Raw genomic sequence first — 14,339 nt, 5'->3', positions numbered from 1 at the left:
AACGGTGGCATTTAACAAGGGTGTGTCCGGGGGAATGTAATTCAGCTTTTCTTGAAGACTCAGAAGAGGTTTGAGAATTACTCAATGCTGCTGTTTTATCTGCATGTCATCCATTCCTTGTTGTGTTTTCTGTGTGCACAAGTGCTAAGAAAGGAGATATGTGGCCAATAAAATGCAGAACTGGAGAGAATACGGCTTCGAAGTCAATTAAAACGTAAACTACCAAAACAACTTTGAGTTCAAAAACAGAACAACTTTAAATAGTTGTTAAACTCGCTCTACTGTGACATGCTTAAATATTTAAAACTCAAAATCCATTTCATAGCATAATTTTTTCAACTGCAGAAGTGATTACGTTATGGTTATGAGGCTCCAGATGAATATAACTGGGTGAGTTATCAAGAAATGAATTGACTTCTTGGGGTTTTTTGCTCCCAAGAATCATCACAAGGAAGAAAGTAAGGGGTGATTTTCCTCAAGACCAGGCAAGCTTTAGTGTACTAGAATTTGGGACTCTCCCTCCTGGGGGATGCAATTTCCTTGGTGCTTGTTTATTTGATTGGAAGGCTAATCCAAATAGGTCTTTTCTGGAGGAAGACCTAGGCTAATTGAGATAACCACCCTAGATTGTCTGTGAGGATAACTGGATGCACAAACAGCATTTTGGAGGGGATGGGGTGGACTATAGAGAAGGGAGTCAGGCAGGTTTGCTAAGACAAGAAGCCAGAGGGTGGGTCTGGACAATGACCATCAGGAGTGACCAAGAACACATAGGTCACATCCTCTCCCTATTTTTCCTGGGTCCTGGTGAGACCCAGGGGAAAGGAAAAGAACAATTTGCTATTTGGGTGGTGGGGAATTGGCAGACTGTTATCAGATTTTTGTTGATCTTGGCAGGTAGAAGCTCGGAGCCAGATATGATATGACTTACAAAAATAAGGAAATGTGCTTGTTTTATATTTTGAGTACTGAGAAGTAATTCTTTCCTTTTACATCTTTTGTTTTTGTTTTCTGTTCTTGAGCAAAACTCCTTCTATGGGTAGACTAGTTTTCTTTCATTCCCTTCACCTCATTTCCACGCACCTTGGTTTCCCCAGGGTAGCCACAGCAGCTGGATGCCCTTATGCTGGTCTCGTAGTTCCTAAGTCCGTGTCTCCCACAGTGCTGTACACCACCACCTGGTGAGCACCAGAAATGCATCACCCCCTAGTCTGAGAACCTAGTGTGCCTACTTCCTAAATGGTTCCACGAGTCTTCTTCCTGTCCTTCAAGAATCTTTTTTTTTTAAGATCTTTCAAAATTTATTTACTTAGGGGCTCCTGGGTGGCTCAGGTAATGGTCCTGGGGTCCTGAGATTGAGCCCCACATCGGGCTCCCTGCTCAGTGGGAAGCCTGCTTCTCCCTCCCCCACTCCCCCTGCTTGTGTTCCCTCTCTCGCTGTGTCTCTCTCTCTGTCAAATAAATAAATAAAATCTTTTTAAAAAATTTATTTACTTAGAGAGCAAGCGAGAGAGAGAGAGAGAGCATGAGTGGGGGGGGGGGTGGTGCAGAGGGAGAAGCAGACTCTCTGCTGAGCAGGGAGCCCAATGTGGGACTCGATCCCAGGACCCCAGGATCATGACCTGAGCTGAAGGCAGACCCTTAACCAACTGAACCAGCCAGGCGCCCAAGAATCGTTGAATTACCACATGACCCAACAGTTCCACTCCCAGGTACACAACCCCCGCAAAATGAAAACGTGTTTACACAAAAGCATGGATATGAATGTCCACATATAAGACAAAACTGCACAGAGCTAAACACACACACAAACAAATGAATGCATGGAAAAAAACACAAAATTTGAATAAGATCTATGCATTGCATTAACGGCCATTTTCTGGTTGCACTACCATACTTAGTTCCTCATAACAGCCCCCAAATGAAAATAACTCAAATATCCACGAACTGGTAAATGAATAAACAAAATATGTAATATCCATCTAATGGAGTATTATTCGGTCATAATAAGGAATGAGATACTGATACATGCTACAACATGGACAAAACCTGAAAACATTATGCTGAGAGGAACCAGACACAAAAGAACATATTTTATGATTACATTTATATGAATTATTTAGAATAGAAATAGAAGTAGATTAGAGATTACCAGGGGCTAGGAGAACAGAAACTGGGAGTGACTGCTAACACACTGGGTTTCTTTTTGAGGTGACAGAAATGTTCTGGAATGAATTAGATAGTGGAGATGGCTGGGCAATATCGTGAATATACTAAAAACCACTGAGTTATACACTAAAAAATGGTGAATTTCATGTTATATGAATTTAAAAGTTTAAGATTCTAAAGCCGAAAGAAAGAAAGAGAGAGAGAGGGAAGAATCCATTAGCCTTGAGCCCCAGCTATCCCCTTCTTGGTGACATAATCTGACAGCTTGCCCTCCAGCTCCAAGGGTCCGCTGTCTATCCCCCCACAGAGGACAGTACACGGCTAAAGACCCCGCCCCCAGCCATTGTCCTTCCTGGCCCCACAGCAATGTCTCAACTCCAGCTCTGCTCTGAGTGATGGCTGCTGGCCAAGTTCGCCAGCCCTGTCTGGACATGCTGATTTGGAGCCCCCGAAGGACCTGCCACCTGCATCACCCCTGAAGTGTAGACACTGTACCTCAGGAATCCAGCCATTCCTTTCAACTTCCTTTGGCCTGAGAAAACGGGTCTTGGACTCCGTTTTCAGAAAGAAAGATACCTTCTTGAAGTGTGTCAACCTCCAAAATTATGTTAAAATCCTAACCCCCAGTACCTTACTGGATATAATGTCTTTACAGAGGTCATTACATTAAAATGAGGTTATTTTAGGGTAGGTGAGTCCTAATCCAATACGACTGGTATCCTTATAAAAAGGAGAAATTTGGACACGGACACACACACAGAGAGATGATGTGAAGATACACAGGGAGAAGACTGCCATGGAACTGGAGAGCTGCATCTGCGAGCCCAGGAACCACGAGACTTGCCAGCAAACACAAGAGTTGGAAGAGGCAAGGAAGGATCTGCCCCCAGAGCCTTCCAAGAGAGCATGGCGTGGCCAACACTCCTGGCCTCGAGATCTGGGAGAATCAATTCGTGTTGTGTGAAGCCACCTGGTTTGGGTACTTTGTTACAGCAGCTCTAGGAAACTTATGTGTGTATAAAAGCACAGGGTTGTTGGAGTGTGGACGGCAGAGATTCCTACATTAAAAAAAAAAAAAAAAAAACATCAGTGCTACTCATAAATGGAACAGACCACAGATAGTTTGGACAAATGGACAACCTGAAGGGATCTCGAGGGGATTACGCTGGGAGGAAAAAAGACCAACTCTAAAGGTTACAAATTGCCGATTCCATTTATAAGCATTCTTCAAGGTATGAAATCCTAGGGATGGAGCATAGATGGGTGGTTGCCAGGGCTTCGAAAGAGGCTGAGAGAGGAAGGTGACTGTGGCTGTAACAGAGAAGGAGGAGGGATCCCTGCCACGGGTCCTGTGCCCTGTCCTGACAATGTGGTCACAGACGGGTCTGTGTGTGACAAACCTGCGCTGAGCTAACTACGCACGCGAATGCATGCATGGAAAACCGACAAAATCTGCTGAAGGCCTGTGGATCTTCATGAAGGTCAGTTTCCTAGTTGTGATACTGTATTAGAGTGATTCCAGATGTTACCACTGTGGGAACAGACTGCAGCCCAGAGATGTCTCAACTTGCCTAACTTCAGTCCTACAATCGGGAATTTCTGACTGTGCACCCGGAGTTTTCTCATTACAGACGGGTCTTTAATAACGTCAGGCTTCACTTGAGATCCCGAGAAAGGAAGGAAAAAACAAAAAACCCCACCCGCAAAAGAGCAAGACGGCAGAGTAGGAGAACTCGTCCGAAGAGAGGTACTAAGGCGCGGAGAGGAGTAACTGTCAGGGCCTTCGTCCTTCTCCTCCCTCCCGCGCCCCCTTCAACTGTCTGACATTTTCTTGGGGAAGAAATTCGCGACTGGATTAAGGCAAAGTGCTGTTGCCAGGGCGCAGCAGGCGGCAGGGGGCAGGACTCCCGACCAGCCACAGAGCGGCGACACCTCCGCGGCCACCCGGACCGGAGGGACCAGCGGCGCACAGGGCCACTCGCCCGCCAGCCCGGCAGAGCAGGGACACTTGGGACGTCGAAGTCGGAGTGACAGGCGGAGATAAGCGCAGGGAAGTGACCCGGCGCCGCAGAAAGCAGGTGTGAACGCCCACCGGCCGTGCTCACTGGTAAGAGTTTGCTTCCCGATGGGCCGACTCCCTCTGCGACAGGACACAGGACCAAATGGACTTACTTCTGGGGTCCCCAGGGCCGAGGAGAGAAGAGGAGGGGGAGGACCCCAGGCCTCTGCAGGTGCCGGTCAGGGTCCCCGCTCCGCGCAGCCAGCAGCGCTCCGGGGACGCGGGCGGCTGCGCGGGGGGCACGGCGGCGGCCAGGGCTTTTTCGAGAGGAGGGGGTGGGGATGCTGAGTCACAGATCTGTCACTGCTTCTCACCTCTCCCCAGCCCTCCGGGGGCTAAAGCAAAAGCGAAAGCGAACGCGACTCGCGGGGCAGCCGGTCCCGGGAGCTGCGCCCAGCACCACCTCCGGGACGGTCGGGCATCTGCCCGCGCGGCCGGCGGGGCGTCCGGGCCGCTGCTAGCCCAGGGCCCAGCTCGGGCCATGGCCGGGCGGCGGAGGTCTGGCTGCAGGGTCAGCGCCCTTCCCGCGCTGCTGTCGCTGCTGCAGCTGCTGCTGACGCTCGGGCCGGCGACGCCGGGTAGGGAGAGGCGTGCTCCCCTGGCGCGGCAGGGGGGCGTCGGGGCGCGGCGCGGCGGTGGGGCGCGGAGCGGCGGGAGGCGGCCGGGGCGCCCCAGGCGGGTGGCAGCGAGCGCCCCACCTACCGCGGCCGCGACTCGGAGCCCAGGAACGGGCGCTGCGCGGGTGGGGAAGAAGGGACTGGGCGCTGCGCCCGCGCGCGGGGACACGTGGAGGCAGCGGTGGGGAGAGCAGCGCCGGGAGCCGACCCACCGCAGCTTGCGGGGTCACCCAGGGAAGGGAGACGTGTGGCCAGGCTTTGAGTTCCACGTCTTCCCGATGTCCGAGGCGAAGGGAAGGCGCGGGGTTTGCAGTGGGGGCTCCGGGTGGGAGCTTCCCAGCAATTGAGAGAAATGCGTGGAGGCGGTTCTCCGAGCCCCACGAGGAAAGCTGTGCAGACGCTGCACCGCGCGCAGTGCCCACAGGGGTCCGAGGAAAGCGACCTGCTCTCTACCCTCAAACGAAAGCGAATAATACAAATGGGTGGCGGCGGGATGGGGTAGAGACTGGCTCGCTGAGGAGAAAAAACGTGTTGGGCAAGTTGCACTCCCGAGGGACCTGGAAACCACTCCAACTTCTTAAGCAGCAGGAAACCGTGGAAGGGCGTGGAAGGGCGCGGGAGTGGGGGGCTGCCTGGAGTACGCGCAGTCAGGCAAAGGGGGAAGAAATAAAGCCAGTGGTGGCTCGGTGTATTCCAGATGAACGTAGGTCGCATAGATGTAATCTCCGCAGAAGAACCGAATGAGTGACTCATAGGTTTTCATTCCGGGGAGCTAGAGAGGAAGGAGAAGAAAGGATAGATGGTCTGGCTTTATCCTTGTTGGCGCTTCTTATAGTCAGGGAGCAATCTGAGGGTCCGATGAAAGCCAGGAACCCTCTCCCCAGAAAAATGCATGAATGCACATGCATCTAATTTGGGGGCCAGGGACCCATTAAAGCCCATTCATAGATTCTCCAAGAGTTAGTTAATCCCATGATCTGTATGTGTGTGCGTGTTTTAAGGCAAGACTCCCAATAATTTGCATCCAGTCGGGCCAATCTATCTACCTAGAGTACTTGATCAGAGGTATCCACCCACAGTTGCCGCTTGCTGGCTTGGTGTGAACCCTGTAGCTCTGCAGGGTTTCATGAAGTTTTATTTTCTTGAGACTATGGATTCCCCCCCCCCCATCTGAGAATCTGACTTATGCTGGTGACCTGGTCGGTTCCTCTCATCTCCCTAGCCAGTGTGCCCAGTAGCTAGCCGACTGGGGCAACTCGACCAGAACAGTGTGAAAGTGAGATGCAGCTTTAGTTAGAGCCCAGCAAGTGCAGAGAACTCTGCAGGCAAGACCTCCAAAGCTCACCACCCACAGCCTCGTTTTTGACCTCACAAAGGTACTGCTGCCATTCTGCGGCTCCTGGTGTTTCTCAGTGTTTCTTGAACAGGTTTAGTGAGATACAATAGATAATAAACTTCATACATTTAATTACATGATTTGATATGTTTAGAGGTAAATGTATACACTCATGAAAACATCATGATCATGAAGGTAAATATAATCATCACTACCAAAAATTTCCTCTTGTCCTGCATAACCCTTACCTCCCACCCAGCCCTATCCCCCAGGCCACCACCATGGGATTTTGGTCACTTTTGACTTGCTGTCATTTCTAGAATGTTATATAAATGAAGTCATACAAAATGTACTCTTTCTTGTTTGGCTACTTTCAGTCATAGTAATTGCTCTGAGAATTCTCCCTCCCATCTTGTAATCTGTATCAATAGTTCATTCCTTTTTATTGCTGAGAAGTATTTCATTGCATGGGTATCACACCATTTTGTTCATCCAACTCGGTTGTTACTGGACGTCTGGGTTGTTTCTGGTTTGGGGCTGTTACACTTAAAGCTGTTATGAACATTCACATGTCAGTTTTGTGTGGACACAGGCTTCCATTTCTTTTGGGTAGAGACAGTGGGAACAGAATGGCTGAATCATATGACATGTGTGTGTTTAATTTTTATATTCCCACCAGTGGTGTGTGAGTTCCAATTCCTTCACATCCTCGTCAGCACTTGGTAGGGCCAGTCTTTCTTTTCTTTCCTTGAAAAATTTTTTCCAGCTTTATTGAGATATAATTGACATATAACATTGTGTAAGCTTAAGGTGTACAACATGATGATTTAATATATGTACATATTGTGAAATGATTGCCACAATAAGGTTAACACATTCATCACCTCCTATATTTACCAAACTCTGTGTGTGTGTGTGTGTGTGTGTGTGTGTGTGTGTGTGGTTGGTCAATCTCTTTATTTGTACCCATTCTAATAGGTGTGTAGTGGACTCTCGTATTTTCTTCTCAGAGTTTTTAATTTGCATTTTCCTAATAACCAATGATGTTGAGCATCTTTTCATGTGCTTATTTGCCATCAAATACATCTTCTTTGTTAAAGCGTCTGGTTATACCTTTTGCCCTTTTAAAAACTCAGCTGTTGAATTATTATTGAGTTTCAAGAGTTCTTTATGTATTTGGGATACAAAACCTTTATCAGATACGATTTGCAAATATTTTCTCAGAGCCTGTGGCTTGTCTTTTCATTCTCTTAACAGTGTCTGATGAAGAACAGAAAATTTTAACTTTGATTAAGTTCAGTTTATTTCTTTTATGTATTACACTTTCAGTGTCATCTCTAAGAAATCTTTGCCTAACTCAAGGTCACAAATGTTTTCTTCTAGATGTTTTATAGCTTTAAGAATTTACATTTCTGTCTGTGAATCATTTTGAATTAATTTTTTATATAATATAAAGTGTGGATTGAAAGTTCCATATTGGCTTGGTTTCGGGGTTTTTTGCATATGGATATCCAATTGTCCCAGCACTATTTGTTGAAAACATGATTTCAGCGGAATTGCTCTTACACCTATTTTGAACATCAGATGTTCATATAAGTGTTGGTCACCGTAGACAAAACATCAGTCCATGAAAACCAATTATATTTCTATCCATTATCAATGAGCAATTGGTTGAAACTTAAAAATATATGCAACTTTTGCAATAGCATCAAAAAGTATGAACCACTTATGGATAAATCTGACAAAAGATGAGAAAGACCTGTACACTAAAAACCACAAACCACTGCTGAGAGAAATTAAAGCAGACCTAAACAAATGGAGACATATACAATGCTCATGGGCTGGACAAATCACTATTGCTAAGGTAACCATATTCCACCCCCAAGTCCAAATTCCACAAGCTTTCTTGCAAAAATTAACAAACTGATTCCAAAATTCGCATGGAAATGCATAAGACCCAGTATAGCCAAAACAACTTTGAAAAACAACTTTCTCTAAGTTGGAGAAATAACATTCTGATTTTAAGACTTATTATAAGGTTACAGTAATCAAGACAATGTAGTATTAGGGTAACGATGAACAGAGGGCTAACAGAAGAGACTGCACCTAATGTTTTTAAATGAGCTTGGAAGGGAAGTGGATACCAATTATTAAATTTGCTACTTGGTGCTATGATCCTGATCAGAAATTATAGAGAGAAGCCCATTCCTTATCACCAGTGGAACAAATAATATAGTCTCAGATATGTTCCTGCTAGTTTGCCATGCTAACAGATGCAGCAAATTGCTGTTATCTGTTCTTAGTCAAAAGGCATTTTAGGAGGGGAAACCCATCATCTTGGGCAAGAAGTAATTTACTTCTTAAAGATCCTCACAACCTGAAAGGCTGCAGACGATTTCCCAAAAGCAGCTAAAGATGAGGATTTGTTTGAAGATAAATACCTCTCACCAACTTGCGTTCTGTTATACAGGTATTAGTATGCTTTGGGGTTTTACAACTTTTGTGTCTTTAAACATTTTTAAAACCATTTTTCAGAATTCTGGGGAGTTTTGCCCAAACCTTTCATTTTCTATTTCAGATCAATTTTATCTACTTATTACTGTTTTGTGCTGCTACTCACAGCAAAAAAAGTCATAAAAACTTAAATGCACAAAATATGGGATTTATTGAACTCAACCTAGATGTTCAACAGTGGAGGACTGCATAAATTAAATGCAGTTCTTTCAAATAATATGCATCATATTATTCAGTTTTTACTAGAAGATCTAGAAGTAGCTATCACTGAGTAGGGAGACACCATAGGTTGTATGCATGTGTGTGTTTGTGTGTGTGTGTGTGTGTAGTTGTCTGCCTTTTCTTATTTTTCTGTCATAATTTAAATTGGCTTTGTAAAAAGAAAATAAAACTACAAAAGAAGTAGCTCAAAAAAAGTTATAGAATTTGGGGATTTTTTCAGAACCATTTTTTTTTTTTTTAATTTATTTATTTGACAGACAGAGAGAGAGCGAGAGAGGGAACACAAGCCAGGGGAGTGGGAGAGGGAGAAGCAGGCTTCCCGCGGAGTAGGGAGCCCGATGCGGGCCTCGATCCCAGGACCCCGGGATCATGACCTGAGCCGAAGGCAGACGCTTAACGACTGAGCCACCCAGGCGCCCTTTTCAGAACCATTTTTAACTAATTACAGCAGATCTTGTTTGGCAATGTTTTCATGACTATAAATTTTGCAAATTGGAACCAATTTAGGGTTCTAGAACTATAAAGTACCATATATAGCATTTGTGCATACATTTTACAATTTGTTTACAATTTGGTGACTCTTATTGCTAGAGCTGTGTGTAGGCTGGATATTTAGGTTGTTTCAAAATGTTTGATGTTCTAAAAAGCACAGAGTAGGAACAACTGGATGAAAATAAGCTATAGAGAGCAAAAAGGGCAAGGGAAAACTCCTCAAAGTCAAAAAAAAGATGGCAGAAATGCTTCTGGGGATATTCTTTTTCAATCAAATCATCACTTCAACTAACTTGTTTTGGGCTAAAGCACTTTTGCCAAATTGATTTTACTAAATAGTGTGTAACTACGTAAATAAATGTATAAAATCCCCTAGTATATATATTTAGAGTCATATCCCTGCTACTCATTACGCATGATTGATGTTATTTGAATGTTTTCTACTGGGAAAGACTTGATTTTCTTCTGAGCAGTATGGAGCCACTGAAGGTCTCTGGGCAGGAGGGACATTACCTGGACCAGCATGGTGGAAAGATTACTCTTGTAAAGAATGTGAAGAGTAAACTGTAGGCAAGAGGGTCTGGAGGCAGGCGGTCAAGCTCGAGACTTTTGCAACAGTTCCTGTAAATGGTGATGAAATCTTGGACTGAGACAGTCTCAATAAGGAAGAGAGGAGGGGGCAGATTTCCTCTTGAGTTTTACAAGCATAGAGTGTATTTTATTCTTTCCCTTTCGTTTGCTCTTCAGCCTATAGCCACTCAACTGTTCCAAGCCCTCATAAAACAATATTTAAAGACCCCAACCAAGATGAATTCATCTACCACACAAAATGGGGGCAGGGAATTTCAGTTAGGGAGCCTGAGAGAGAAAGAACAGAATTGATGAGTTAAAGATAATGACCTGCGTAGAGCGCGTACTTACGGTGAGTGCCAAAGGAAATGAACTTGTTGGCTTGGTTGGCATTTCAGCTAGAAAAATAATGAAGGAAAATGGATTGCTGTGATCACAGAGGCCTTTATGTTTTCGATGCATCAGTGTCACAGTGAGCTTCTTGAAGGGGAAATTACATCTGATACTTCCTACCACACTTAGCGTGCTGTAGACATATACATGGTAGAATAAGAGAAAAAAAGTATTGGAATGGATTCTGACTCTCCTCAAAGAATGGGAGGGGCATGCTAACACGATACCTTTTGAACTCTGGGTATGAGACTAGGCCAAGGATATTTACTATATTAGACTGTGTAAGCCGATCTGATAAAGAAGTCTGACTCACAAGATCTGCAAAGTAGAGAAAGGTGTGGCCTACACACTATTTTGGTGACTTCATTTATGATCACTGGGACTTGTATATGGGTTTGTTTGTTTTGGCTACTTAAGAGTTTCTAAAATCCCAGAACCGTAAGTTTACAACTATTTACATTATTTCATCCACTCCTCTCTGTATATTCACAAGCCGCTAACCCCAGAAGGTACCTATCACATACCAGGCTTAGCGCTGTGGGAGCACCAGAGAACTCTGAGATACAGTCACCACCTCCAAAGAGCTCACAATATTGTAAATAAGACAACACTTGCTTACGTGGAATATCTAAGGAATAATGTTATGAGAAAATATATAGAGAAATTATAATTGAAGTGTCTAAAGATGTGACTGGGGTCTCTAGAAAGAAAGGTTATTGATACAATCAAATGTATTATCTCCAGTGTCCTTATGAGAGAGTCTAGCTTTGTAGGGTAAATAATGGGCCACCATGTGGCTGACGGGGCTGGCTTTAGTATATTGATATCCTTGTGCATTCATATATCAATTATTATCTTTCTTCGAGGCCTGTTCACAATCTACTAGACCACTAGTAGATTTCCTTTTTCAGCAGAATGACAGAGTAGATATTCTGAAAAATCCTCTTGCTACAAAACACCCAGAAATGATGAATAATATAGAGCAAATATCTATTAAAATCCAGACCCAAGAAAATATGTATCAACTATTTAAAGCAAAAAAATAATCTATTTTGGTGTTTATAATATACGTAGAAGCAAAATGTATGACAACAACAACACAAAGGCTGTGAGAAGAGAAACGGAAGGATAGTGCTTAAGGTTCTTCTTATACTGTATATGTGAAGCGGTATAATGTCACTTGAAGGTGAACTGTGATGAGGTAAAGACATTTACCATGAGCCCTAAAGCAACCACCAAAATCATATAATCAAAAGAATGACAGTTAGTAAGCCAACAAAGTGTATAAAATGAAATCATGAAATATACTCAAATAATCTCATGACATGATCATCTCCATAGATAATCCTACGGAATCCACAAAAATGCTCTTAGAATAAGTGAGTTTGGCAAAATTGCAGAATACACACTTAACTTACAAATATCAATATATAAAATACTAGCAACAAGCAGTTAGAAATTGAAAAATTTGAAAAAACACCATTTGTGTTGACATAAAAAAAGGAAATATTTAGGAATACATCTGACAAAAAAAGTACAAAACCAGTAACCAAAAACTATAAAACATTTCTCAGATAAATTACTGAAGATTTTAATAAATTGAGAGAGATACTGTTTATAGATATTGAGAAGATTCAATATTATTAAGATGTCACTTCTTCCCCAACTTGATCTGTAGATTTAATGCAATTTCAATTAAACTTTCAACAGGATTTTTTTTTTTTTTTGGCAGAAACTGATATACTGATTCTAAAATTCAGTAAGGGACCAAACTCAACTTTGGAATTGATTAACAAAGATTTATTAGAAAGCTACAACCACCAAGACAGTGCAGTACTGTGTCAAGATTAACAAACAGACAAATATATCAATGGAACAGAATAGCAAGTTCAGAAATCAACCCACTCATACTTGGTCCTGGCTCAGGATCCTATACCAACACCACTGGAGGTCCACTACTATGGGATAAGGGGAAAGAAGCTTTTTCCTACACAAAACCTGTAAAGATGCAGGGGAGAAGGTGACTGCAAGGAAGTAAGGAGCAATATAACTGAAAGCTCCAACCCCAGGAGCCAGACACACAGGGCCTGCCTAAGACTGGCAAGACTAGGACAACAGAAAACTTCTCCTGACTCCAGGCAAGCAAGCACCAAGTAACAAGCATAGCCGTCAGCCGCGGAGGGTGTGGTGGGCAAGAGTGTGGACATAACCTCTTGGGGTTTAGATACATAGAGAAGGACTGAAAGATGAGGGTGGATTAGGAACACAGAGAAACCCTCTGGCCCTCCAGCACCCACCCTAAGCACAAGATAACACCAGAGGAATTTGAAGCCAGTGGTGTTCTGAAGGCGAACTTAGCACAACAAAATCCAAACCCAATTCAACAACTGACTAGACTGACTCAATTCCCCCACTCTGTCAGTCTAGCCAAAGAAGTTTTCCCATTTTCAGGCATAAATAGTATTTTACCTCAGTTCTACACACATAGTCCAGCATTCAATCAAAAATTACGTGATACACAAAAACACAACAACACAATCCCATTATCAAAGGGCAAAGCAATAAACAAGATTCAGAGATGACCCACAAATCAGAATTATGAGACTGGAAGTTAAAATAAATATCACTAACCTGGTAAAGGCTCTGGTGGAAAGGATGGACGGTATTTCTGAACAAATGGGGAATTTCAGCTGAGAGGTGGAAACCATAAGAAAGTGTCAAATGGAAATGTTAGAAATTAAAAAGAAACCAAACAAACAATAATAGAGATGAAGAAAGGAAAGAATCAATAAACTTGAATATAGGTCAGTAGAAATTACTCTAATAGAAACACAAAGAGAAAAAGTGAGAGAGAAAAAAATGTGAGACAAAGTATCCAAGAGCTATAGGACAACAGAAAATGGTCTAATATATGTGTAACCAGAATTCCAGAAACAAAAGAGAATGGAGCAGAAGAAATACTTGAAGAGATAATAGTTGAGAATGTCCCCAAATTTATAAAAGATATTAAGTCACAGATCCAGGAAGCTCAGAGAACATCAAGCAGGATAAATGCCCACCTCTCTCCCATCCAAAACACCCTCACATCTAAACACATTGTATTCAAACCACTGAAAAGCAAAGATGAAGAAAAACTGTGATAAAGTGGATAAAGATACATTACACACAGAAGAATGAAGATAAGAATTAGAGCAGACTTCTTATCAGAAAGTATTCAAGCCATAAGAAAATGGATCAACATCTTTAAAATGCTAAAACAAAACAAAACAAAACAAACCTGTCAAGCCAGAATTCTATAACCAGGATAACCAGTTATCTTTCGAAAACTGAAAGCAAAATAAAGACTCTCTGACAAACAAAAAGTGAAAGGATTCAACACCAGCAGACTTACGCTTTACGAAACATTTAAAAAAATTCTTTAGGCAAAAGGAATATAATCCTAAACAGAAACTTGGATCTCTAAAAAGAAAAACTCTTTGGAAATAGTTAAAATGGAAGTAAATAAAATATAATTGTTCTTTTAAATCACTCTAAAAAATATTTGACTGTCTAAAGCAAAAATAGCAAAGTATTGCATTTATAGAATATGTAAAAGTAAAATGTATGACAGCAAAAAAATGGGAGGGAGAAATTCTAAGTATGCATTGGTAGAGTTCTTAACTATATGTGAGGTGCTGTAATATTATTTGAAGGTAGCCTTTGATAAAATAAAGATGTATACTGTGTACCTTAGTGAAACCACTAAAAATAATTTAAAGTGATACATAAAATAAGCCAATGGTGAAGATAAAATGGGATAATAAATAATAGTCAATCCAAAAACAGTCAGGAAAGAGGAAAAATGAACAATGATCAGATGGAACAAATAGAAAATAGCAAAATGGTAGGCTTAAATCCAGCCACATCGATAATTACATTAAATACAAGTGATCTCACCACACCAATTAAAAAACAGAGATTCTTCAAT

The 14,339-nt window shown here is 42.7% G+C and overlaps 1 protein-coding gene and 1 long non-coding RNA gene across 4 annotated transcripts in view; one reads left to right on the top strand and one right to left on the bottom strand.

Moving 5' to 3' along the window:
- Nucleotides 1-1,948: 1,948 nt before the first annotated feature.
- LOC144382315 (uncharacterized) lies at nt 1,949-4,602 on the bottom strand. Its single transcript, XR_013448980.1, has 2 exons — nt 4,543-4,602; nt 1,949-3,227 (listed from the first exon to the last, which is right to left on the bottom strand). It is a non-coding gene; the product is annotated as an uncharacterized LOC144382315 (long non-coding RNA).
- The window catches only part of IL15RA (interleukin 15 receptor subunit alpha), a 49,197-nt gene continuing 39,460 nt past the window's right edge, over nt 4,603-14,339 (top strand). The window contains exon 1 of one of the 3 annotated variants that reach the window (XM_036090062.2): nt 4,603-4,806. In XM_036090062.2, coding sequence (XP_035945955.1) covers nt 4,710-4,806 — 97 coding nt within the window. In that variant the 5' untranslated portion in view covers nt 4,603-4,709. The remainder of the gene's footprint in view (nt 4,807-14,339) is intronic. The other 2 variants (XM_036090063.2, XM_036090061.2) reach the window with 2 other exon arrangements.

This window comes from Halichoerus grypus, chromosome 6 (genome assembly GCF_964656455.1).
Source record: "Halichoerus grypus chromosome 6, mHalGry1.hap1.1, whole genome shotgun sequence".
NCBI classification, from domain to species: Eukaryota; Metazoa; Chordata; class Mammalia; order Carnivora; family Phocidae; genus Halichoerus; species Halichoerus grypus.
Note: the sequence above shows the minus strand (reverse complement) of the source record. Positions and strands in the feature narration are given on the sequence as shown.